This window comes from Myotis brandtii, unplaced genomic scaffold (assembly GCF_000412655.1).
Source record: "Myotis brandtii unplaced genomic scaffold, ASM41265v1 scaffold314, whole genome shotgun sequence".
In the NCBI taxonomy this organism is placed as follows: Eukaryota; Metazoa; Chordata; class Mammalia; order Chiroptera; family Vespertilionidae; genus Myotis; species Myotis brandtii.
The window spans coordinates 727,436-754,203 of NW_005362033.1; the positions used below are offsets into that span (position 1 = coordinate 727,436).

A 26,768-nucleotide genomic window follows, 5' to 3' on the forward strand; every position below is an offset into this window, starting at 1 on the left:
ATGAATCAACTAAAATAGTTGACAGGGACAATTCTTCCATCTTTGAAAATATCTACATCAAATCTGTTTAAATAGATTTTCATCTGCATAATATAACACATTCTGACAAGACCACCACCACCACCAATGTGGTCAGTGTTGTGCCGATAAATGTTTAATAACTGAGGGACGCCCCACACCCCCGAGTGCACAAATTTTTGTGCACTGGGCTACTAGTAAAGAGATAATATGCAAATGGTGTCACACCCTCACACCGTAATAGCTCAGACACTCAACACTGGGGAGAGAGGTGTGGGGACCAGCCAGGCAGAGATGAGTTCACCAGAGAGGAATGGGGACCAGCCAGGCTCCTATATAATAAAGAGCTAATATGGAAATGATTGTCACGCCCTCACGCCATAATGGCTCAGACACTCAATACTGGGGAGAGGAATGGGGACCAGCCAGCATAAATGAGCTTGTGAGAGAGGAATGGGGACCAACAAGGCTACAGCCCGGGAGAGGTACAAGCCGCCTGCCCTGCAGTCCCAGGCGCCAGCACCTGCGGCCCGGGAGAGGGACAAGCTGCACACCCCATGGTCCCAGGTGCCAGTGGCTGCGCCTGTGCCTGCAGCCTGGGAGAGGGACAATCCGCATGCCCCACAGTTCCCATGATCCCGGGTGCCAGCGGCTGCACTTGTGGCCCGGGAGAGGGACAAACCACCTGCCCCGCGGTCCCGGGCACCAGCGCCTGCAGCTGTGGCCTGGGCAAAGCTGCCTGCCCACAGTCCCCTGCAGCTGCAGTCAGCCTGGGTGAAGCCAGCCCAGGTCCTGAGTGCCTATGGCCGGCTGGAGGAGGGAAGCCTGGGTCCTGGGTGCCTGCGACCGGCTGGAGGAGGGAATCCTGGGTCCTGGGTGTGGGGCAGGGCAGAGGCGGTTAGGGGCGATCAGGCCGGTAGGGGAGCAGTTAGGGGCAATCAGACAGGCAGGCAGAGGGGTTAGGTACAATCAGGCAGGCAGGCAAGTGGTTAGGAGCCAGCGGCCCCGGACTGTGAGAGGCAGTTGGACATCCCCTGAAGGTTCCGGGATTGGAGAGGGTGCAGGTCGGGCTGAGGGACTGCCCCATCCCATGCACAAATTTTGTTCACCGGGCCACTAGTGTTACTCATAAGAAAGGATGGCCCAGCCAGCATGGTTCAGTGGTTGAGTGTTGACCTGTGAACCAGGAGGTCAGTTTGATTCCCAGTCAAGGACATATGCCCGAGTTGTGGGCTTGATCCCTAGTGTGGAGCATGCAGGAGGCAGCTGATCAATGATTCTCTCTCATCATTGATGTTTCTATCTCTCTCTCCCTCTTCCTTCCTCTCTAAAATCAATAAAAATATTTTTTAAAAGAAAGTATGAAATACTGCCATTTGCAACAACATGGATGGACCTTGAGAACATTATGTTAAGTGAAATAAGTCAGTCAGGAAAAGTTAAGAACCATATGATCTCACTCATAATTGAGGTATAAAATCAAAACTCGTGAACACAAACAGTAGTGTGGTGGTTGGCAGAGGGAATTTGGTGCGGGTGAAGCAAGCCCTAATACAAGGTGACAGGAGATCTGACTCTGGGTCGTGGGCACACAGTGCAATACATAGATCTTCTAACACAGAACCCACACCTGAAACCTATATGATCATATTAACCAATGTCACTCCAATACTTCTTTAAAAGGGGGAAAAAAGAAGCTGTGGTACATATACACAATGGAATATTACTCAGCCATAAAATGAATGAAATCTTAACATTTGCAACAGCAATGAGTGTTAAATACCATATCATTTCACTTATATGTGAAATCTAAAGAACAATATAAACAAAACAGAAATAGACTTAAAGAGAACAGACTGGTAGTTGACAGGGGAGGGGGAGGGATGAAAAGGTGAAGGGATTAGGATGTGCAGATTGGTAGTTACAGAAGAGTCACAGGGATGTAAGGTATCGCCTAGGGAATAAAGTCAATATTATTGTAATGACTGCGTATGGTGCCAGGTGGGGACTGGAAATATTGGGGGGAACACTTTGTAAAGTATATGATTGTCTAACTACTATGCTGTTACATTTGAAACTAATACAAATAACATTGAATACAAACTGTAATTGGAAAAAGTATTTTTAATTTAGCAATAAAAATGATTTTTTTAAAAGATTGGCACCATGTTTTATTCTAAGAGTTTTATTGTTTTAGGTTTTACATTTATGTTCTCGATCCATTTTAAGTAATTGTTTAATGTGGTATTAGAAAGCATCTAACCTTTTTGCATAGGGATATTCATTATTTTTGGCACTGATTGTTGAAAAGACTGTGAGTTCCCCATTATTTGGTCTTGGCATGCTTGTCAAAAATCATTTGACTATATTTGGGAGGGCTTATTTTGGGGCTCTATTTTATTTCACTGGTCTATATGTCTGTTTTTTGCCAATACCACACTGTTTTAATTACTGCAGCGTTGTATTAAGTTTTGAAATCTGGAAGTGTGAGTCCTCCAATTTTGTTCCACCTCCCCACCCCCACAAGGTTGTTTGGTTCTGTGGAGTCCCTTGAGATTTCATGTGAATTTTAGGATTTTGATAGGGATTGCATTGAATCTGTAGATAACTTTGGGTAATATTGACATTTTAACAATATTACTTTTTTGAATGCATGAACATGGGATGTGTTTCCATTTATTTGTCTTTAATTTCTTTTATGAATCTTTTATAGCTTTACTAAGTAGCCTGGTGCACGAAATTCATGCACTTGGGGGGGATCCCCCAGCCTGGCCTGTGCCCTGTCACAGTGCGGGAGCCCCGCGATTCATCGCCCCAAAGAGGTAGGCCCCACCCACCCATCCAGGGCTCCTCAATGAATTGCCCCAGAGAGGTAGGCCAGAGCCGGGGGAGGCCTGTGGACCCCAGGGCCAGGCCATGGCAGAGGCCTCCGCTGCGCCCCACTCCCGTCCCTGACGCTGCAAGTCCCCGCCCACCGTGCCTGCTGCATGCAGCCTCCAGCTGATCGGCCATTATGCTTGAGGGCATCCCAACCATTTGCATATTACCCTTTTATTAGTATAGATTTTACATGTCTTCACCTCATTAAGTTAATTCTTAATTATTTTATTATTTTTAATGTTATTGTGAATCGACTCGTTTTTGTAATTCCCTTTTAAGATTATTTAAGTTAGAAATGTAATTGGTTTTTTTGCATGTTGACTTTGCATCATACTATTTTGCTCGGTTCACTTATTAGATCTAACAACTTTTTGTGGAGTCTTTATGATTTCTTCCATATAAGAGCATATTATCTGCAAAGAAATAATTTTACTATGTCTTTTTTCAAAGAAATAATTTTACTATGTCTCTTTGCATTTGAATGTCTTTTATTTCTTTTTCTTGTCTAATTGCTCTGACTAGAATGTCCAGTACTATGTTGAATAGTATTTTTTTATCTCAAAGGAAAAGTTTCATTCTTTCATTTCTAAACTAGAGGCCCAGTGCATGAATTTGTGCATGTTTGGGGTCTGGCTGCCCGGCCCCAATCTAGGCGGATCAGGGCTGGGACAGTCAGAAGGAGGAGACAGTGGGAGGTTGGCCAGCCCGCCCGCCCCCATCAGGGCTAGATCAGGGCCAGGCCAGCTGTGGGGAGGAGCCGTGGGTGATTGGCTGGCAGGCCCTGCTCCTGATTGGGGTGGGGGAGGCCAATCGGGGGTCAGTGGCCAGGGGAGGGGCCATGGGAGGTTGGATGGCCAGCCCCACCCCTGATTGGTGTGTGGGAGTGATCTGGGGCAGAGCTGGCTGGGGGGAGGGGCCGCGGGAGGTTGGCCGGTTGGCCCCACCCCCAAATCGGGCCTGTTCACTAGCCAAAATGGGCATCATAGCGACTGGTCATTCTGGTCATCACGGCGTTCCAGTCGCCGGCTTTTTATATATATAGATTATGTTTGCTGTATTATGGCTCTTATGTGGATGTAGTTGTCTTCTATTCCTATTTTGTTGAGTGTTTTTATCATGAACAAGTGCTTTTTCTGCATCAATTAAGATGACCATGTGGGGGGTTTTCTTCGTTTTGTTGATGTGGTGTATTACACGGACAGATTTTGTATGTTGAACCACCTTGCATTCCAGGAATAAATCCCACTTAGTCATGGGGTACAGTTCTTTTGAATATGCTGCTGAATTCTGATTGCTCATATTTTGTTGAGAATTTTTGCATCAATGATCATAAGGGCTATTGGGCTGTACTTTTCTTTGCTTATAGTGTCTTTTCTGGCTTTAGTTAGGATTATGCTGGCCTCAGAGAATAAGTCAGAAAGTGTTCCCTTCTCTTCAATTTTTTGGAAAAGTTCAAGAAGGTATTAAATGTTTGGTAGAATTCACCAGTGAAGCCATCAGCTTCAGGGCCTTTCTTGGAAGATTTTTGGTTACTGATTCAATCTCCTTACTAGTTATAGGTCTATTTAATTTGTCTATTTCTTCACGATTTAATCTTGGTAGGTTTTATGTTTCCAGGAATTTGTCCCTTTCATCTAGGTTATCCAGTTTTTTGGCATATAATTGCTCACAGTACCCTCTTATGATCCTTTTTATTTCTGTAGAATAGGTAGTAATGTCCCCACTTTCATTTCTGAGTTTAGTCATTTGAGTTGTCTTTCTTTTTTAGTCCATCTAGCTAAAGTTTTGTCCATTTTGTTGACCTTTTTGAAGAACGAACTTTTCATTTCATTGATTTTTCTCTGTTGTTTTTCTGTTCTCTATTCTGTTTATCTCTGCTCTAATCTTTTTAAACCTGTGGGCTAGAGTGAAGGGAAAAGGGTATAGGGGAGAAACAGCTTGCTCTTTCTTATCACTCATGTTTCATCTGCCCTAGGATGTGATCTGCCTTCCCTCACCTTCCAGTACAACATTGCACTGCTCTCGCTCAATGCTCCCTGTCTTGGCCTATTCATAGTGAATATTTCCACTTAACTTGTTTATTTATTTATTTAATCCTCACACAAAATATGTTTTCATTGATTTTGAGAAAGGGAGAGAGAAACAAAGAGGGAGGAAAAAACATCAATTGGTTGCCTCCCATATGCGCCCTGACTGGGGATCAAACCCACAACCTTTTGGTGTACGCGACAATACTCCAAACAACTGAGCCACCTGGCCAGGTCTAAATTGTTTATTCCTTATATTCTTCACAAGATGGTAAGTTTCAAGAGAGTAGAGAACTGTATTTCTAGCCCCTAGAATAATACCAAGCATACAATAGGTACTTGATAATATTGAGTGGAGAAATTAAATGACAAGAGAAAGGAGAGAGGCAAGATATAAAGAGTGGTCTACATAAAAAAGGACAGGAATCTATACTAATAAAAGCCTAGGTGGCCCTCGCATCATCACAAGATGGCCGCCACAAGATGGCTGGCAGGGGAGGGAAGTTGGGGGTGATTGGGCTGGCAAGGGAAGGCAGTTGGGGGTGATCGGGCCAGCAGGGGAACAGTTGATGTCAATCAGGCCAGCAGGGAAGCGGTTAGGGGGTGATCAGGCTGGCAGGCAGAAGCAGTTAGGGGCAATCAGGCAGGCAGGCAGGCGAGTGGTTAGGAGCCAGCAGTCCCGGATTGTGAGAGGGATGTCTGAAACCGGCAGTTGAACATCCAAGGGGTCCCAGATTGGAGAGGGTGCAGGCTGGGCTGAGGGACACCTCCAGTGCATGAATTTTGTGCACCGGGCCTCTAGTCATATATAATAAAAGCCAGTCGACCAGTCGGCCATTCAACCAATCAAAGTGTAATATGCTAATGATATTCTGAGGCTGCTCAACCACTCGCTATGATGTGCACTGACCACCAGGGGGCAGACACTCCGACCGGTATGTTAGCTTGCTGCTGGGGTACAGCCGATCAGGACTGAGCAAGATGGGCCAGACATGCCCTGGAGCCCTCCGTCGGTCCCTCCCTGGCTGGCCAACCTCCCACGTCCCTCCCTGGCCCCCTATCATGCACCGGTGGGGTCCCGTCTCTCGGCCTGGCCTGCACCCTCTCACAATCCGAGACCCCTTGGGGGGTGTTGGAGAGCCAGTTTTGGCCCAATCCTGCAGGCCAGGCCGAGGGACTCCATTAGTACACAAATTTGTGCACCGGGCCTCTAGTATAGAATAAGCTATTGTCTCAGATGTCACCCAGGCACCAATCCCTCAACTGTTCCAGAAATCATTTTTTAATGTGCTCTAATTTTTTTTTCTGTTGACTTTGGGTTTAGTTTGTCTTTGTTTTCTAGTTCCTTATATGGTAAAGTTAAATTGTTGATTTGAGATTTTTCTTTTCTTTAATGTAAGCATATATATATTGAAGTCCATTGAAGTCCCCCTGGATTCCTTCATTCTGTTTTTGAGTTCCTTTCTGTTTTCTTGAGGTCTTCTTCTTCTCATACAGGTCATGTCTTCCAAGTCTATGTTTGGGTTCATTTTTCTTTACATAATCCAAGGGATCATCCTATATAATAAAAGCATAATATGCAAATTGACTGAACGGCGGAACGACTGGTCAGTAGGGAGCGAGTCTGGTGAGCAGGCAGCGCCAGGCCAGCCAAGGCACGTGCCAGCAGGCAGAGGGAGGGGACAGCAACCAGGGGGCGGCAGTGACCAGCGGTGGCAAAGGGGCGATCCATCAGTCGGACAATCCCTTAGAGCTCCCGGACTGTGAGATGGCACAGGCCAGGATGAGGGATCCCCTCAAGTGTACGAGTTTTCATGCACCAGGCCTCTAGTATATATACACACACACACACACACACACAAATTTCACCCTTATTGCTTTCACTATGTCCCATATTTTGGTTTGTTGTGTTTTCATTTTCATTTATCTCTAAGTATTTTCTAATTTCCCTCATGACTTTTCTTTGATACATAAAATGTGTTGCATAATTTCCACTATTTTGTGAATTTTCCAGTCTTATTTACTTCTAACTTCATATTGTCAGAGAAAATACTGTGTATCTCTTTTCAAAGCTACTGAGATTTAATTTGTGACATATGGTCTAACATATGGTCTATAGACCTAACATATGGTCTATCCTGGAAAATGTCCCATGTGTACTGGAGAAGAATGTGTATGCTGCTGCTGTTGGGTGGAATGTTCTGTATGTGTCTGTTAGATCTAGTTCATTTATTAAGTTAAGCTCCCTATTTTCTTTCTTTTTTTAAAAAAATATATTTTATTGATTTTTTACAGAGAGGAAGGGAGAGAGATAGAGAGCTAGAAACATCGATGAGAGAGAAACATCGATCAGCTGCCTCCTGCACATCTCCCACTGGGGATGTGCCTGCAACCCAGGTACATGCCCTTGACCGGAATCGAACCTGGGACCCTTCAGTCCGCAGGCTGACGCTCTATCCACTGAGCCAAACCGGTTTCGGCATCCTATTTTCTTTCTTATCTTGTCTGCTTCTTCTATTCATTGTTGTGAGTGGGGTATTGAAGCCGGCAATTATTATTGTAGAACGGTTTCTCTTTCAATTCTGTCAGTTTTTGCTTCATCATATATTTTGACTAGAGGTCTGGTGCACGAAATTCATGCACGGGTAGGGTCCCTAGGCCTGGCTGACGATCAGGGCTAATCAGGGCCTTCTGGCTGCCAGCTGGGGCCTCCCTTCCCCGGCTGCCAACTGCCAGCTGGGGCCTTCCTTAGTTCCGCACCGCCCCCTGGTGGTCAGTGCATATCATAGCAAGTGATCAGCCTCCTGGTCAAACTCCTGTGGGGACAATTTGCATATTAGGCTTTTATATAGATGGTCTGTCTTTAGGTGCATAAATGTTTACAACTGTTTTATCTTCTTGCTATATTTAGTTCTTGTCTCTTGTAACTTTTTTTGGATTTAAAGTCTACTTTATCTGATATTAGTATGACTAATTCTGCTCCCTTTTGGTGACTATTTCTAGAGAATACCTTTCTCCATCCTTTCACTTTCAACCTATTTGTGCCCTTGGATATCAAGTGAATCTCTTGTTGATGATATTTTGTTAGATCATTATGCTAGTCTCTGTCTTTTAATTGAAGAGTTTAATACATTTACATTTAAAGTAAATATTGATAAGGAGGGACAAACTTCTGTCATGTTTTGTTTTCTATATGCTATATAGCTTTTTTGTCACTCATTTTCTGTACTCTTTTTTGTTAAAATTTTTTGTAGTAAAATGTTTTAATTTCCTTTTGTATATATTCTAAAGCTATTTTCTTTGTGGTTGCCATAAGAATTACATTTAACATCCTAAAAGTATAATATCTAATTTGATTTCTAGCAGCTTAACTTCAATAACAAAAATTTTATAGCTCCATCCCTACGCCTTTTGTTTTTCTCACATAAAAGTTCTTAGTTTATTAATCTCATGAAAAATCTGCACAATCACCCCAGATCAAGTCACTGAAGAATCTTTACTCCTGTTGTCCCAGCTCCAGCTCACTTTGCCAGTACCAACGTTGGCCATTGAAGTCCCCCTGGATACCTTCATTCTGTTTTTGCGTTCCTTTCTCTGTTTTCTTGAGGTCTTCTTCTTCCCATACAGGTCATGTCTTGCAAGTCTATGTTTGGGTTCATTTTTCTTTGCATTATCCAAGGGATCATAAATCATGCCAAAGCCAGTTGTCTTGCCACCACCAAAATGGGTTCTGAATCCAAACACAAAGATGACATCTGGAGTGGTCTTATATACTTTGGCTAGTTTTCCCTAAATTTCTATCTTGGGTACTGTTGCCTTCCCAGGGTGAAGGATATCAAGGACCATTTGTTTCTGCTGAAGTAGTCTGTTGGTCATGAACGTCCTAGTCCAGATAGTTACTGTGTCATTCATGATAGAGTTTCATCCCCTTTTGGTTGATGATGTCACAAAATTACATCTTTCTACAGTGAAACCCACAAACATAAACTAATTCTTCTAAATGCATTAGTCTCCTAAATGATGTAGAAAACAAGACCTGCAGTTACAAATCAGTTACAGTAATATTAGCTTTTACATTACCAAGTTTTTCTTTGTTTCTTAAGTTGTAGAAAAAGTACAGTTACAAACTACTGTTACAATAATACTAGCTTATGTAATTGCCTATGCATTTACTTTCATTGAGACCTTATATGTCTACATGGCTTTGAGATGCTGTCAAGGTGAATGAATCATTTCACCTTGCAGTACTCCGTGAGCAGTTCTTGCTGGGCATGTCTAGCGGTCATGAACTACCTCACTTTTCATCTGGGAATGTCTGGACTTCTCCCTCACTATTAAGGACAGTTTTGCTGGATATACAACTCTTGGCTGACTTTTGTTGTTTTGTTTTAGCACTCTGAATATATTAGCCCAGTCCTCTGGTCTCCAAAGTTTCTGATGAGAAATCTGAAGACAATCTTATTGAGGATTCCGTGTATGTAATAATTCACCTCTCTTCCTGCTTTCAAGACTTGCTCTCTTTTGAAAGTTTATGTTTCTTGGTGTAGGTCCTTTAAAATCTTAATTGGAGTTTGTTCAGTTTCATGTATGTTTATATTTGTATCTTTCATCAAATTGAAGAAGTTTTCAGCCATTTCTTCAAATATTCTCTTCCCCTGTCTCTTTCTTCTTTTTCTGGGACTTCCATGATATGTATATTGGTCCTTTTGATTGTGTTCCATGGGTCTTTTAAGCTCTATTAGTTTTTCTTCAACCTTTTTTCTCTCTGTTCCTCAGCCTTGAAAATTTCAATAGTTTTATCTTCAAGTTCACTGTTCAAATTGGCCTTTCAATCCTAGTAAATTTTTCATTGTAGTTTTCTGATCAAGAATTTCTTCTTGGTTTATTTTTACGTTTCTTTTGTCTGATATTTTCATTTTGTTCACACATTCTTTTCTTTTCTCCACATCTTCCTTTAGTTCTTGCATCTTAAGACAATTGTTTTAGATCTTTGTCTAATATATTTGTCATTAAGTCTTTTTCTTAATGGACAGATTCTGTTTATTTTTTCATTTGAATGGGGCCATATGTTCCTATTTCTTTGTCTTATGATTTTTTTAAACACATCTAGTAATGTATTAACTGAAAATCAGATACATGTTTTGTTGCTTTTGTTTTTTTCACTTATTTTTATTGTTGTCAGCTGTCTCTTTGTCAAGAATAGGCCAGAGGTGTAAACTTGTTTTTCTCATGTCCTTTCTGAGTAAACAGTGGGTATGCAGCCACCTTCTAATTTCCCCCATATGCGTGGTTATGTTTGAATGTCATAGTCTTTCATATCTGGCTCCTGAAAGGAGAAAAGCAAAAACTGAAGTGGGTGGAGGAGGACACAGCCCATTAAGTCTCCCACTAGTCACTTCAGCTAGAGGAGGGGCTTGCAACAAGGGGAGAGGTGCAACAACAACAGCTGCCAATCTCTTTGCCTGCACCTTTGTGATCAGAAGTAGCAATCAGTGATGGGAGCACAGATCTCTAATAGTTAGGACAGGGTCCCTTTTACCATCCTAGCTCCCACGGTGTGTGCAAGCTGCTGAACACTGCCTGCCATGCAGCTGGGGGTAGGGGAGGGGTAGCTGCTGCTGTGCCAAGAGCTGAAATTGACCAAAATTAACCAGTTTACCAGTCTTTCCCTGGAAGTTGTAAGCCTTTAACAGACTCAAGTTCCAAAATAATTATATCATTACTGGTGTTATTTTAACCATATTTTCTGTGATTGATCCCAAGAAAACTTTAGTTATGAAACCATGTGGTCAATATGTTATAAAAATACATATTTATTGTTTCGATGTTCTTACATAATACAGATACCTAGTCATATACTTAGTCTTCATGTTAAATATAAACAAACAAAAACTAAACAAATCAGCAAAACTGCTGGAAAATCCCTCCAAACCATGAACCCTTATAAAAATGCAGAGAGGATGAGATGATCTTACCTTAAGTCACCATGCTCTGAAGATTAACTGCAGCCAAATGTGAGTGTGTAAAGAAGCAATAAAAACAAAGTGACGTGGAAGAGTACACAGTGAGCTGGGCAAGTCAAATGGCTCCATGAACATTTCGGCAAAGTGTCATCTTTGTGTAACAAAGATCAGGGGCTTGACCTCAAACTATAGGGTAATTTCAAAGCAATACCAGGACAGCATGGCCAGAAGACTTGGTAGTCACATGACTTCAGAACATGAGTTCCCAAGACCCACCAATGAGGAATACCTCCTCTTTACTCTAAAAGCCTGTCCCCGAGCCCTAACTCAAAACCAGGTTACTAAAAATGACTAAGGATCAGCACCTGTCTTGAAAATTCACAACCGTAGTGATACTACATGCATGCATTTAATACCTGGAGAACTCTTGCTGCATTTCAGAACAGAAAGTTTTGAATGTTAACCTCAAGAGAAAGTTATGATATTGTGGCTAAAATACCCAGGTCAGGACTGGCCTGACATATCTTCCCTATAAAAGTTGAGATCTAAGTCCATGAGCGACAGGAGACACAGTTTCCTTCGTCTTCTCTCACAGGGGTGCACTGGTGCAGGGGCCTGTCCTTGTCACAAGTCTCCCACGGTCCTCTTCAGGCTGGAGCAATGGAAACAGCTGGTGGGATGATCCCAAGAACTCACCACACCCAAATCCCACACACAGGCATAGTTCAGCCCCAACAGTTTGCATGCCCTGCTCGGACACAGCTCCGTGCCAGCAGTGCAGGATGGGACAGCCTATGACGGCCACCAGACACCCAATCTCTGAGTGCAATGGCAAGGATGGCCATCACCACTTCCCAGAAGGCATCCCACACTGACTTCCATGGTGGGTCAATTACGAGGCTCTGTGGCCGGGGGACTCCGGACCGTGGACATGAGGTGGGACTTGTAGGTTTTGCTCAGGCCTGTCATCCAGAACTTGAGCAGTTTGACGTTGTCCTCCTCAGATGCTCCGAGGATACTCAGGAGCTTCTGTGTGTCCTCTTTGGGCCGACTGACCACCTTGGTGAATTTGAAAAGGACCTTCACTTTGCTGCAGAAAACCAAACAAAACACTCAGATGCCACAGCACAATCACTGAGCTCTGGTCTGCAAGCAGAGCTGGAATTCAAACCCTCAGAAGGAACAGCACAGCAGGGCCGCAGACGACCTGCAACCTTAGGGTCTCTAGTTTGCCCATCAGTGACAGCCTTGGGTAATATGGTTGGTGTATCAAAATGGGAAAAAAGGAGAAAAAAAATTTTCCCTTAAATTCATCAAAGAATTTGGTTGATCCTAAGCTTCGCTGTATTATTTGAAATCAGGATAATGTTTTACTAATTAAATTTGACAAAAAATTACTAAGAAGGCAGGAGGAAATAAAGTAACTTGCTTCAGTAAAACAGAAATACCTATTTATCTGACTTTCAGATTTTTAAAGTTAATTAAGCAGCAAAAATAAATGCTTCCCTTGGAGGCAGGTGTCACCCCTGTCTCATAGAGGAGCAGCCTGAAGCTTGGCACCAGGTCATTTGCATGGTGTCACCCAGCTAATATATTCGTAGCGGAGCTGGTGATTGAACTCACTCTTAACCTGTGCTCTTAACTGTTCTCCGGTAGCCACAGCCTCACCTCTTTCTCTGAAAACAGCTTCTGGTTCTCCTTAGCAGACACATTGCTGCCGGCAATCCAGCCCTCTCATCAGCAATGAACGCCCCAGGAGTGCAGTGGCCAGTACTTACTTCATCCACTCTTCTTTGAGGCAGATGAGACACTGGTCAACCACATCCACAGACAGATTCTGGTTGGTCAGAGCAGCTTCCATCTTATTCAGAATGGTCGGGCCCACTGGGAACAGGGAGGGGCACAGCAGGCGGGGGAGGAGGGTCAGCCCAGGAGGGGAAGCGCACTCCCTCTCCCAATCTCGTGGTGCAGGCGCTGCCCAGAAGCACCCACCTCGGTCTGCAGCCACAGCACTCCCACTGGTCACCACGAATTCGTACTTGCTCAGAGACTGGTCGTCCTCACACCCAGCCGGGGGGAGGCTGGAGGGAGCGGCTGTGTGGACCTCCACTACGACAGCGAATTCTGCAGCAATACAAACGCACTGCTCCCAGGAGCGTCCTCCACTCAGCAGCAAGCCCACCTCTGCCTGCTGCTCAAATCACCTGATCACCCAGGGATAACCCATCTCCGGAGATGAACACTTGGGCATTTAAAACTTTCTGTGGTTTATTTGTAAACAGTTAAGGTTTAACTTTGTTAGACTAACACCATATTATTTTACAATAATACTAATTATATACCTCAATTTCCATACTACTAAACAGCCCTATGACCACTAGAGAGAGGTGCCACAATTCCCCCATTCTGTAGACAGGGAAACGGACTCAGAAGCCAAGTGACTCGCCTGAAGCCACTAGAAGTGGTAAGACTTTAAGCCCATCCTGAAACCTGAGCCTGCGTTCTGAATCGGACCCAGGACAGAGGCCCAGCCTCGGTGCTGAATGGAGGCTGCTCAGGGCTGCGGAGGCCAGCTGCTCTGCCACTGCCCCTCCCACCACCCGAGCGCAGGGCTGCCCCTCGTCGGTGTTGGAAGCCCCGGCCGCCTTGGCAGCTGCGATGGCACCCAGGCTGACTCCTGAGCTTCCTAAACCAAAAGTGAGGGGTGCTGACTAGCTTCTTGGTAGTAAGCTTGCGGGTGCTGAGGGCGGAGCCGGCTGAGCAATGGATGCGGAAGATGCAATTAAGGCCTATAAAAGGGGAGCATCTGAGATCATGCTCCCCAGCATGTCCTCAGTTTTGGCTCAAATAAACTCTTGTTTTAAAAAAGACATGTAAAAGGCAGAAACACTTGGAAGGAACAAGGAAGTGTGACAGAACATGAGAGCAAAGGAGCCCACGAGACGCATGGACTATGAAGGCGGCTGTTGCAGCCCAGCAAGCCCCCAGCTCGGCGGCATCCCTGACTCACCTGCCCAGACGCAACTACAGTCCTTTGACAGCCACTGGCTGTTCCCACTCCCAGACTGCGGCCTGCCCCCGACTGAGAACCATGCCCTGTAAGCCACCCTCACTATGAAGCGGTCCAGTCCAAACCTCATCCATTTTAAAGGCAGAAAACAAAGGCCCAATGGCACTGGGAAAGCTGGTCCTGCAATGGGGTACCCCCTGCTCCCAAGGCCGGCAGGCGACATCCTCAAACACACAGCGAAGGCCCGGCCCACGTCTAAGCCCTAGGTGCTGGGCCTCAGGTGAGGAGAGCACGCACCTGAGGAGAGCACGTGGGTGGGGATCTGCACGTGGGGGCTGAGCCCCAGGAAGTTGCAGCGGTAGGCCTCCTCGTACTGGCTGCTGTAAGGGATGACGCGCACACAGCCCACGGGCAGCATGGTCTGGAGAGGAGAGAGGAACTCAGAACCCACAGCAGATGGAACACCCTGGCCCTGCCTGTCTCCATCACCCACCTTCCAGGACCCTCTGCAGCGCCATCCAAAGTCTCCCTCCTCCCAGGAGGCGTCCCTGGTCACTCAGCCCCCTGGGTGTCTCCTGGCCATTGGTCAGGTGTAACTCGTGCTGCCTCTTGCTTTATGGTGCTAATTCCTATATAACTCTTGTATTGCTCAGATAGTGGTCTCTTCCTGCACCCAACAAAGAGATTCCATGCTTTCTGAGAGATTGTCATATTCACTTTGTGCCTCACAGGCCTACGCAGCAGACGGCAGGCATTCACACTTTCTAGTGACTTAAACACATGAGCGCCAAACCCGGGCCGTGGCACCCATCGCACCTCTGGGATGGGACAGCGTGCTGCCCCTGCGCCACCCCCATCGGACTGTTGCGCAGAGGCAGTGCGGCGACCCAGAGCTGCTGCCACAGCAGCTGTGACCACCCCATGGCTTCTGCAAGTGCCTCAGGGGATGAGGACGGGAGAGAGGGTCATTAGTTCTCAATCTATCAGGAAGCACAGACTCCTTCCACTAGAAATAAAAGCCATAAATAACTGTCATTTTTAATAGTGGAGGGAAACACGGATCTTAGGAAGGAGCATTAGTGCACCCTAACAATCACACCCAACAAATACTGTCCTGCTATAGAACAAGGAAGGACAGAAGACACCCTTACCCGGAGAACTTCAAACGCTGACAGGACAAGGTCTGTGTCCCTGCTTTTCCAGATCACCTGGTTCCCCATGAGAACGTGCCAGGCCAACATGCGAAAAGACGAGGCACCCAGGACCTGAAAAACAGCTCGGTGCTCTCTGCCCTGAATGTGCATTCTGTCCAACTGATGCTACTTGTGTGTCCATCTAGAACCTTCTCTGTACAGTCAAGGAAGGCAGGTCAGAGAAGAAGCCACTTCTTCTCAGGAGGCTGACTGGCTTGCCCAAGGTCAGAAGGCAGATAGTAGTCCCCAGATTTGTACCTAAAATCAGATCCTAAAACTCTTGCACATTTTATAAGATCTTTTTCTCATTTTTATTTTCAAAGCCTTGAAGCAGAAAAAGTATTAGCAACATTTACCTTCTCTGGCTACACACTTTACTTTGCTGAACCACTTGAAAGCAAGTGGCAGGTATCAGGGCACTGCAGGCCCAGGAAGAGCAGGGTCTCCACAGCCCTCACTCCACACCCAGACGCCGCAGGACGCGGCAAACCCAGCACCCAGAGCCAGACTGCTCCAGCCAGCCCTCCTCCCACCAGGCCTGTCCCCGCCACGCTGCTGCCCGCCCCGGATATGCTGTTTGTTTTAGTTACTGCTTTTGTAGAGAGAGAGACCTCCATTTGCTGTTTCACTGGTGAATTCCTGCATGTGCCCTGACGGGCATGGACCCGCAGCCACCAAGGAGGGTGGTGGTCACTCCTCACCACCGTCCCTTTGGGTCTTGAACACCATGAGCCCCAAGGACCAAGTGTGCTGGAGGGGACGAGGGGGGGGGGCACGGCTCTGGCCCCCTGCTGCCTACCTGTCTCATGTGCCGAAGGGACTGAAAGACGGACAGCTTTCGGGGCTGCCAGCTCTCACAGTCTGAGAGCGAGGAGGAACCTGTGGGGCATTTGGTCAGCTCCCGCCCCTCTGCACCCTCTGGCAAGACAGAGGCTTTTTCCTCTTCAGCCTCCGAGTTGTCCCAGCTTTCTGATTCCTCTTCTAAATCTGCAAGACGGACAACAAAGACAGCTATGAAGCCTGCCGCCCCCTGGACTCCCCCACTTCCTGGCTGCGATGGTCTCCTTGTGTGACCACTTCAGCCCAAGGCCCCTCATGGTTAAGCTACTAGAGGCCGTGGATTGCTGATTGGGGGCAGCCATCTCCACTACTTTTTACTGTTGTTAATTCTCACCCGAGGACATTTTTCCCATTGATTTTTAGAGAGCAGAACGGAGCAGGGAGGAGGAGAGAGAGACACATCGATGTGAGAGACACATCGATTGGTTGCCTCCCACACACACCAACCAGGGCTGGGGATGGAACCTGCAACCCAGGTACGTGCTCTTGATGGGGAATCAAACCCATGACCCTCCGTGCACAGGCCGAAGCTCTATCCACTGAGCACACCGGCAGGGCTATACTACTCTTACCCTAGGAGCCTTACGGTGGGCTGGGAGGGCCCAGAGCCTCACTGCGTTGCCAGGCACCTGCAGAACTGCGTGGTTCCCACAGGGGAAAGGTCACGCAAACGGCACGGAGGACAGAGCCTGGCTGCCTGAGCTCCTCTACGGCCTGGCACCACTCCAGGGGCTTCCTCACCTCCTCACCCTTTCACCCTCAATACCATCCTCCTCATTTTAAAGATAAAGAAATGTCTGTTATTTCAATTAGTCTTCATACAATCCTCACCTGGTGAGGCCCTCGGGGAGGGCTGTGCCCAGCACATGGAACAGAGCAGAAGGCAGGCCCTGCAGATGGGTCAGCCGCCCCCAGAGCCTGTGCTCTGAGCCTCCTGTGACCAGGACACAGACCAAGATGTGACAGAAGCCCTGGAAGGTTGTCCGGATGCATGGGGCTCTCTGTGCAAGGAACTCTCACCATCTTCACTGGCCTGGAAACTTACAATCACTACAATAATGGACACTCTAGGGCCAGCCTGGCCATGACTGCGAAGTTTTCTCTCTTCTGAGTACCTTCTGCTCTCGCGGAAACTATTTGCTTTTCCCAACTCAGGAGAGGGTTTGCGTGCAAGCGTGTGCAAGTCACCTGACTGCAGGGGCCTTGCGACAGCTCCAGTGTTTTAAGGTCAATTATCTGCCATTGCAGCACACCAGCATGGCTAGCAACAAGCTACACACACGCACCACAGTCGGATCACCCACCACGCCGCTGAGACTGTAGACCTCAACCACCAAGCGAAGGCCCTCTGGAGGAAAGCACAGCCGGGCGGGACCAGGGGTTCCCGGGGAGTTCCTGCGGGAGTTCCTGAGCGCACGGGCCCTGCGCCCAGACACGAAGAGCTGACCCCACACCTGAGAGGGCGGCCCAGAGACAGTGAAGTGGGAACCGCCGCCCTTGATGGGAACCCTGGCCCGGCGGCAGCACAGCTCTGTGTTGCTAGCGAGCAGAGTACGAGAATCTGGAGAGGCCAAGCACTTGGTTAACGATAAAACAGGGACAAGAAAGCTTCCCATCAGCCAATCCTTACACAGCCCGACAGGGGCTTTTCCCGGCTGCCAGGAGGATGAGACAGGAAATCAAGACAGGAGCATGTGGGCTAAAGGGCAAGCTTCTCTGCAGAGGCTCCTCGTGGGCTTACCCCCAGGATCCCCGGTCAGCTCTCTGCCGGCCTGAGGAGGCCGCTGGCTGGGATGGCCCCAAGGCCGCGTGGGCAGAGGGCGCCCCCGCTTACCCGCGAGCTTCTCCATCTGGACCAAGGTGTCCTCGGTGGGCGCGCCCTCCAGGAGCTTCTCCGTCAGCCGGCTGCCGCACGCCTTCAGGAGCCTGAGAACAGAGCCCTCATGTCTCTCGTCAGGAGAAAGCTGAACCCGACGCCCCTCAAGCCTCTCGCTCTAACTCCCAGTTTATAGAAAACAGCGCAAAAGAAACCAATGGCCTAGCTCCCCCAACAAAAGGCACAGGAAAAGCAGAGCAGGAGACACTATTCCAGATAAGAGATTTACAACAATCCACACACTGCGTGTGACCCAATTCAAAAGTCACTTGTGAGGCAAAACAGGAAAAGTGAATGTGGACTGGGCTGGATGGTACTAAGAAATTAGTCCATTTTGTCGGATATGATCATGGTTTTGCAGCTGAAATGATACAATTGACATTTGCTGTAAAAAACTCTAGGAAAAAGTGAGGGGCACATGAAAAAGCAGATGCTGACAGCTGCCAAAGCTGGACGACAGGGATGCCGCGTGCATGGTGCTGTTAATTCTACTCTGAGCCGCTTAGAAACGTCCTACATAGAAGTGATCTTTAAGAGCCAGGAGCGATGGATGTGGGAGGTGGGATTTGCAGGTCTTGGGAGCTGCACCCGAGGGTCCCCCTCTGAGCTCCTCGCCCACCAAGACCTTAGACAATGAGCCCTAGACTTCACACTGACGGCACAGGAATGAGAATGTGGGGGGGTCTTCGGAGGATCTTGCAATGCAGGGACTGAAACAATCGGTGGCCAGAGGACAAACAGTGGTCATTTCAAATACATCACAAATCCACGGACGCTCCTCCCTTCCAAAGCGGAAGACTAACCCTCTCCCCCACCGAGGCTGGCCTCGGGGACACAGCACATTCCTAACCAACAGCGGGACACAGCCGTGTGGGCTGCGGCCGGTCAGGACCTTGCATATCCCACCCCCTGCTCTCCTTGGTCGCTCACTCTGAGGGAAGTCAGCTCGTCTGTCCGCATCGCGAGGGGCTGAGGCCTCCCGCCCACAGCCAGCACCCCCGTGCCAGCCCCGTGAGGGAGCCAAACCCGATGGCGGAGACCTCCTTAGAACCTGAGCCGGACCGGCCAGCTGAGCCTCTCTCCACTCCTGACCACGGAAGGTGTGGGAGGTAAATGCTCATCACTGGCTACAAAGAAGGGAGAAGATCCCTTGTCTTGGAATGCGACTATCTTTTTGTAAAAAATGTATTTCTACTGATTTCAGAGAGAAGGAAAAGGGAGGGATAGAAGCATCAATGAGGAGAGAGAATTACTGATTGGCTGCCTCCTGCACACCCCCCACTCGGGATCGGGGGTGTGTGTCCTGACTGGGAATTGAACCGTGACCTCCTGGTTCATAGGTAGACGCTCAACCACGGAGCCACAGCGGCCGGGCCTAGCTTTTTTTTAGAGGACGTTTATTAAGGCTGGGGACAGCGAAACAAAGGGCCTAGGATAGAAGCAACAGGAGAGGGACTCGCTGGGCTGCTTGGGCTCAGTAAGAAGTCCGAGAAAAGGGGGCCTGAGGACAGGGCCAGAGGTTAGCCTGAATGAGCTGGGAGCAGCCACTGCCCACTGGCCCCTGGCTGCAAGTCTCCTGGGGGCCCTTAGAGTTTAGGAAGGGCGCCTGTGGGGAAGAAGAGGGAAGGGAAAGGCACAGGCGTGCTCCTGGGAAGGAGCGTGCACAATGGGACTAGCATTCAGAAACATCACTGGGAAGGGAGCTCTACAGGACACGTCCTGCACCCCCTCAGGGAGAACCGGGTCCAGGTCAGTGCTCAGTACACTGCATACCACAGAGGCACCAACACTGCTCTCCCCGAAGTCCTCCCTGCTCTCTCCAGAGCTGCTGAAAGGCCTGCAGCCTCCTTACCACGCAAAAGAGGTGTGCAGGCACGCCCAGAGGTTGTCATCGCTGGTCAAGGAGGTGAGCGACCGGGCGGCGTTGCCGTTCCTCTGGTGCAGGAATGGGGTGAAGGCTGTGTTCATCCTCTGGGCACGCTGTGGGCACCCGAACTGCTCTGCCTCAAACACCTGCAACGCAGAGGAGGGAGCCCTGTACCCAAGCACAGCAGCCAAGCAGCCGTGGGCTCCCAGCCAGCATCCCGATGCTGCCCCGAAGCCTGTCCCCACCCCACGCAGAGCACAGAGCGCCAGTCTCGTGATTCCGACAGAAGGGTCTGCTCCCCGGCTGTCGGGACACCCCTGCCTCTCCTACGAAGGCCTTCTGGGGCGCTGGAGGGACACTGAGGCAGCAGGCGTGCTCACGGCCACGACTGTCATGCTCCACATCTGTCCAGTCCTCCCACTCCAGGCACATGGAGGGCTCATCACACAGAGCATGTGGGAGGACATGTGATCAGCACCCTCACTTCCCTCGAGCAGGTAAACGAGCAACATGGCTGTCGGGACCCTACAACAAGCAGATCCCCCCAGTCCCTGCAATGGACAAGCAACCTGAGCCAGAGAAAAACTGTTGCCAGGCATCACCTGGCCGGCCCTGAGGTGCAATGCCAGCTGGGGGTGGCAGGTCTGCAGCCTGGTTAGTGACCAGGCCTTTGCAACGGAGGCCAGAGGACAAAGACATCAGATGAAGCCAGGTCTGACTGCAGCCAAGAAGCCAGAGCTGAACCAGACCAGGACATCAGAGACCAGAAAAGCAACCGGACTGACTGGCCGACTGCCGGGCCTCCGGCCACAACTCCGACCCTGAGGCCAGGAAACGACAATTTACTAGCAGAGCAGCCACGGCAGGACCACCGCACACACCCCGCCGCCCGCTCCCCCATCGGGGCCACCTTGAGCGCCTTGCCCTGGAGCTCATCGATGATCCCGCGGATCTTCCCGAGCAGGAAGGGCCAGGAGTTGATGAGGTAGATGCGGTCCATCATGATGGTGATGATGCTGTACCAGCGCTGGAAGCCGCGGGCCAGGCTGTCTTTGATGAAGAAGGTGTGGCTGAACACAAACCCGTGCTGCTCGTCCCCGAAGAAGATAGGGCCTTCACGGCCAGGGCAGACCTGCGCCAAAGACAGTCCTCGCCTTGCTTCCAGGACAGAGTCAGCCTCCCGCTCAGATTCCCTTCCTGCACTCATCAGCCACGTTAATTATGGGGAAGGAAAGAGGAGGGAATGGGAGGAAAACTGCTCCCATCTCCTCCTGGGACCCAACTGTTGGTTATGGAGTGCAAGGGCCAGCCAAGTAGGCTCATTACTTTTTTCTACCTTGAGCCCTAAGTAAGTCCGACACAAATAAATCTACCCCAGACTCCTGTCTGCCAACATCACTCTAAACACACTGGAGAGCGGCAGGTGAGACAGCCACTGCAGAGCCCATGTGATAAAATGTGCTGCATTTGTAGGAGGACCTGGGTCCCATGACAGCCATGCTCCCTGTACACACAACCCCTTCGGGCATGATCGCCTGCCAGCTAGCAGGTTAGGAGCAGAATAGCAAGAGGCGGGAAAGAGCCGAAGGTGGGCACACGGAACAGTAAGTGAGCCTGAGAGTGGGGGCTCAGTGGTCTGACCAGGTGGGCATGGTGACAGGAAGTCTCAGTTACTGGATTATGAATCTTCCTGAGAGATAAAAAACCTAAAAGCTAAGACTGAAACTCAACAGCAGCAGCCACATAGTTTAGAAACAATGGACTCCTTCTTCAGGAGGATCTGAGAGCACATGCTGACTGAGGGGTAAACTACGTGCCCTAGAAATACCCCATGCCTTAGAAATGTGTCCGTTAAGAATGAACAAATAACAAAAGTTTGGTGCTTCAAGTGATAAGTTAGCAGCCACTTAGAAGCCACTAGCCCAGCACAGTGTGTTTTGGATTGTGGAGAAGGGGCCCCCGGGGTGGATTGTGGAGAAGGGGCCCCCGGGGGGAATGGGGTGGAGAAGGGGCCCCCGGGGTGGATTGTGGAGAAGGGGCCCCCGGGGTGGATTGTGGAGAAGGGGCCCCCGGGGTGGATTGTGGAGAAGGGGCCCCCGGGGTGGATTGTGGAGAAGGGGCCCCCGGGGTGGATTGTGGAGAAGGGGCCCCCGGGGTGGATTGTGGAGAAGGGGCCCCCGGGGTGGATTGTGGAGAAGGGGCCCCCGGGGTGGATTGTGGAGAAGGGGCCCCCGGGGTGGATTGTGGAGAAGGGGCCCCCGGGGTGGATTGTGGAGAAGGGGCCCCCGGGGTGGATTGTGGAGAAGGGGCCCCCGGGGTGGATTGTGGAGAAGGGGCCCCCGGGGTGGATTGTGGAGAAGGGGCCCCCGGGGTGGATTGTGGAGAAGGGGCCCCCGGGGTGGATTGTGGAGAAGGGGCCCCCGGGGTGGATTGTGGAGAAGGGGCCCCCGGGGTGGATTGTGGAGAAGGGGCCCCCGGGGTGGATTGTGGAGAAGGGGCCCCCGGGGTGGATTGTGGAGAAGGGGCCCCCGGGGTGGATTGTGGAGAAGGGGCCCCCGGGGTGGATTGTGGAGAAGGGGCCCCCGGGGTGGATTGTGGAGAAGGGGCCCCCGGGGTGGATTGTGGAGAAGGGGCCCCCGGGGTGGATTGTGGAGAAGGGGCCCCCGGGGTGGATTGTGGAGAAGGGGCCCCCGGGGTGGATTGTGGAGAAGGGGCCCCCGGGGTGGATTGTGGAGAAGGGGCCCCCGGGGTGGATTGTGGAGAAGGGGCCCCCGGGGTGGATTGTGGAGAAGAGGCCCCCGGGGTGGACTGTGGAGAAGGGGCCCCCGGGGTGGACTGTGGAGAAGGGGCCCCGTAGCCCCCCACCCCACCCCCGCCAGGCTCAGGGTCTGCCTGTGGCTTCTCTATAGGACTGACTCCTGTCTTCCTTCCCATAGCCCCCTGGGCCTGTTCAGGGAATCCTGGGGTACATGAGATCCCCCAAAACAGCCACCCCCTCCCACACCGCAGTGCCCACCTCACAGCTCAGGCTGCGCACACAGGCCTGGCGGACAATGCTGAAGAGCTGGGGGTGGCTGGGGTGCTGATGGCTGACATATTTAATCGAAGTCTCTTTATCGTGGCTCAGGTACCCGGGATGCCCCACAGCAAGTGACCGGCAGCCCTGCCCACGAGAAGGAAAAGAAAACCAGTTAGTCGGGAAGCAGGCACCATGCTTTCTTGCCCTGTGCAGAGCTGAAGTGGAGACTCCATACAGTCCTAACTGCATGCCAGTTATACTTCCCTGAGGATTTCGCTGTTTCCTGACGAGGACACCCAGGATGCAAAGACCACAAAGGTTTCACAGGGTACGAGTAACAGATCCAATATACTGAGCACTTACGTAGCAGGTGTTAAGAAAGCTCTACCGCCCTGGCTGGTGTTCTCAGTGGTTAGAGAGTCGGCCCACGCACCAAAGGGTCACCGGTTTGATTCCTGGTCAAGGGCATGTACCTGGGTTGCAGGTTCAATTCCCAGCCCCAGTCAGGGCATGTGGGAGAGGCAACCAATCAATGTGTCTCTCTCACTTCGATGTTTCTCTCCCCCATCCCTTCCACTCTCTCTAAAAATCAATGGGAAAAATATCCTTGGGTGAGGATTAACAACATCAAAAAGCTCCACACACATTATCTCTTTAATCCAAAGAACAGCCTTATGAGAAAATCAGTGAGACTGCCCATCATACAGAAGGGACAACTGAGGCTCACAGCTGCAAGTGGCGCATAGTGGGCTGTGCTGGCATCTGTCCTTGGTGTTGACACAGCCACTTGGCAGGAGTCTCAGGAAGAGGCCACAGGTATCAGCATCAGTGTGAGCCAGAAGCCAACACTGCCTCTGATGGCAGGGCCCAACCCAGGTCCCTCACGTGAAGAAGTGACCTGGTGAGGGAACTTCAACTCCGCTTCCCAGAGCTCACAAAGCAGCACACAGGAGCCCCAGGACCCCGCGAGGAGGAAGCGCCCGAGAACACCAGCCAGAGAGAATCGGAGGCTGGGATGGGCCAATGTGGACATGAGTGTGAACAGAGCGTGTGCTGGGGAGGCTGAAGGGCAAATGGGATGATGGTGGCGACAGTCTGCTGGCACAGGGTGGGTTGAAAGGCTGAGGCTAGGATGAAGGGAAAGAGCTAGAAGGATATAAAAGAAGCCAACTCCCTCCATGGAGAACGGTCTGCACACACCACTGGAGACCACACTCCTGGGAGGCCCATCCACTGCACCACGGCCCCTGCTGCCCCCAGGAGGCCCCCAGCACAAGCGCGCGTCCTGGAGGGAGAGAAACGGCCCAGCCCCCGACACTTGCCTCGCACATGTCCGACTTCTTGGGTCCCGGGCTGCTGGACTCCGTGCTGGCCCCTTCCGCTGGGCTGTGCGTGCAGATGCCACTGCTCATCTGGATGCCACCCTCCTCCTCCTCGGCCTGCTCCCCCTGGCCAGGGCTGTCCCCAGCCCCCTTCGGAAGAGGGGCGTGCAGAACCTCCGTGCAAAAGAGAGTGCGGGGGCCGTGGAGCTCACAGAAGTGGCAGAGGGCGACGATGGCGTTCATGGTGCCCTGGAGACAGCACGGCCTGTGTTGGGGAGGAGGGAAGGCCATCAGCTGCCTGTGTGCTCACACCACAGACCCGTCAGCAACTCTGGAGCCTGGGACTGGGCAGGTATCGCCAGGGGCTTCCCATCTGGCAGAGGTGGCCACCCAGCAGGCAGCACCAGCCGAGCACCTATCCTGTGCCAGCACCGTCCTTGGTGCAGGGAGAACAAGACAGTCCCTGCCCACGAGGAGTTACCGCCAACAGGAGGGAAAAGATACTTCCGCGATCACAGACAGCCCTTCAGTCAGAGTGCTGGGCGGCCTCGAGGCCACAGCACAGAGGGCAGTGCGGAGGGAGCTCAGCCCCGGGGGGACTAGGAGCGCCTGCACAGGGGTCCTGGCCGAGCCGCACCAGAGAGGGAGGTGGTCTGGACAAGGCTCCTCAGCAAGCCCTGAAGGAACAGCGGGCAGGGAGCCAGGGGCTGAGTGTTGGCAAAGCTGAGGGAACAAGGGCGGAAAACCAGGAGGAAGAAGATGTTAGGGACCTTTCATGCCATGGCAAGACCCTGAACTTCTCTGGCAGAGATCAGAGCTTCTGCTGGGTTCTGCTGAGAAACATGATAGTGACGGCAGAGCACGGGCTAGAGCTGAGCAGGGGGTCAGTCTGGCGGGGCCAGGGGCACCTCGATGGGGCCCAGAACCCTCCCAGAGCCTCGATGTGAAAGGAGGGAGAGCTGGACAGGGTGACAGATAATGGCAGGCAGTGAGGTGAACTCCAGTGTCACCTGGAGACCAAGTAAGCACCGTGGGAATCGTGAGAGGAGCAGAGGCCGGGGGGAGGCCGCGGAGGGTGGGCCCAGCACACAGCGGAGGGCTGGGCTTGGGCAGCTTGTTCATCTTAAGGGAGGGGAGCGGGATGTGAGTGCAGACAGTGTCCGCTAGTCGGAAGAACCAGGCAAGGCTGTAAAGTAGGAGCGTGTCCACTGGGCTGGCAGGCAGAGGCGGTTTGGAAAGGAGAATACAGGCGCAAAGGCACGGAGGAGGGACAGTGACGGCGGCTGACAGCACGTGTGTGATGTGGGGGGGGCTGAAAGACAGCAGCCGTGGCTGGCACTGAGAGTAAATACCCTGGAAGCACGTGCCTCCGTCTCCCTCACCAGCCACCTTCCAGGTGTTCCCCAGTGGCTGCGGCTCACAGTGCAGACCACGGACCATTCCCACCGTCCCGGCAAGTTCTGCCAGGAAGCCTCGCTCAGAACAATCAAGGAAACATCTAGGTTCCTGAATGAGACTGAGGGGTGGACACTGCCAGGTTCTAAACCCTCTCTCCCACCCCCACTACAAGCCAAAGAAGGTGGGCAGCCTCTGTCCTCACGTGCGTGTAGGCAAGGGCATGTCCACAGCCTGGCCATGACAGGGCCTGCCTGGGACACGAACCTACAGGGAAGCAAAGCCTCAGCGAGTGAACATGCACAGTGTGGGGGGGGGGGAGTCCCCTGGGAGGGTGCTGTGGGGGGCAGCGTCCTCAACACCCCTCCTGAGGTGCCCCTGATGTGCCTCCGAGCAGCCCCTGCTGTGGCTCTGCTCTGGCCATCAACCCCGCAGCTGCCACCACGTCCGCAGTCCTCGTCCCGGAGGCAGGGGCTGGGCTCAGTGGGTGGGGGCAGCAGAGGCCAACACGGAGCAGACACTGGGAGGGAAAGTCAGCTGGTCCGACAGCGCGTCAGGCCTGGGCTCAGACACGGACACAGGGTGCTGGCAGGTGTGGGAGCCAGGGCCCTGTGTTCCCGGGGAGTGGGCAGCGGGAGAGGAGACGGAGGACGCTCAGTGGGAAGCCTCGAGTTACGAGCCTGGACTACAGTATCAGCGGCTGAAGAGAAAGGTCCCAAGCACTCCTCACAGCCTTGGCCTGACTCCCTCCTCACCAGTCAGCCTCGGCGTGCGTGTCCCCTGCCAGGAACGGCACCCCTCATCCGCCCACCCAGAAAAGCCGCCCCTTCTCCCCTCCCACCTCCCCGCTCTCTCCCCTCCCTGCACGAGCATTCCCTGTGGAGAGGCCTTGTCGTGTCCACAAAGTTCCCGACACATTAATAATTTAGGATAAAGTGACTTAGAAGCTGCCCACAGCGAGATGACCGTTGTCACCACAGAATGTGGAGGACCATTGAGGGTATCCACCAGCAGGAAAGGTTCAACAACACAACCATGGGGAACACCAAGAGCCTAGTGTCATGGGAACCAAAGAAACTGAATTTAAATAGAGTCCACATGACTGACTACAGTGAAGTCAAAGGAAACAATGGTTTAAAAATTCATTGTGGGGACACCATGAAATTTACAACATCCCCATCATAGGGATGCCAGAAGGAGAAGAAAGCAAGCAAGAGATCGAGAATGTGTTTGAAAAAATAATGACAGAAAACTTCCTGAGCCCAGTGAAGAAAAAAGTCACACAAATTCAGGAGGCACAGAGAGTCCCATACAAGATTAAACCCAAAGAGATCCATGCCAAAACACATCACAAAATA

General features: G+C 50.9%; 1 protein-coding gene and 1 pseudogene across 1 annotated transcript; both read right to left on the reverse strand.

Moving 5' to 3' along the window:
* Positions 1-8,143: 8,143 nt before the first annotated feature.
* On the reverse strand, positions 8,144-10,657 carry LOC106726763 (annotated as a pseudogene).
* Positions 10,658-10,720: 63 nt separating this feature from the next.
* Positions 10,721-24,368, reverse strand: FLCN (folliculin). The gene is made up of 11 exons (XM_005870151.2): positions 24,016-24,368; positions 22,691-22,837; positions 20,585-20,806; positions 19,660-19,820; positions 17,766-17,857; positions 15,891-16,078; positions 15,050-15,163; positions 14,196-14,319; positions 12,881-13,012; positions 12,667-12,772; positions 10,721-11,978 (listed from the first exon to the last, which is right to left on the reverse strand). The coding sequence occupies exons 1-11, from the start codon at positions 24,304-24,306 to the stop codon at positions 11,777-11,779; spliced, it is 1,779 nt and encodes a 592-aa protein (XP_005870213.1). The 5' UTR covers positions 24,307-24,368; the 3' UTR covers positions 10,721-11,776.
* Positions 24,369-26,768: the final 2,400 nt, after the last annotated feature.

Coding starts and splice junctions, on each gene's coding strand:
- FLCN (XM_005870151.2), bottom strand. CDS start 24,306: ATGGCCTTCCCTCCTCCCCAACACAGGCCGTGCTGTCTCCAGGGCACC. Junction 13,013..14,195: donor CACCCACGTGCTCTCCTCAG/GTGCGTGCTCTC, acceptor GTATTGCTGCAG/AATTCGCTGTCGTAGTGGAG. Junction 12,773..12,880: donor TGCTGTGGCTGCAGACCGAG/GTGGGTGCTTCT, acceptor CCCTGTTCCCAG/TGGGCCCGACCATTCTGAAT.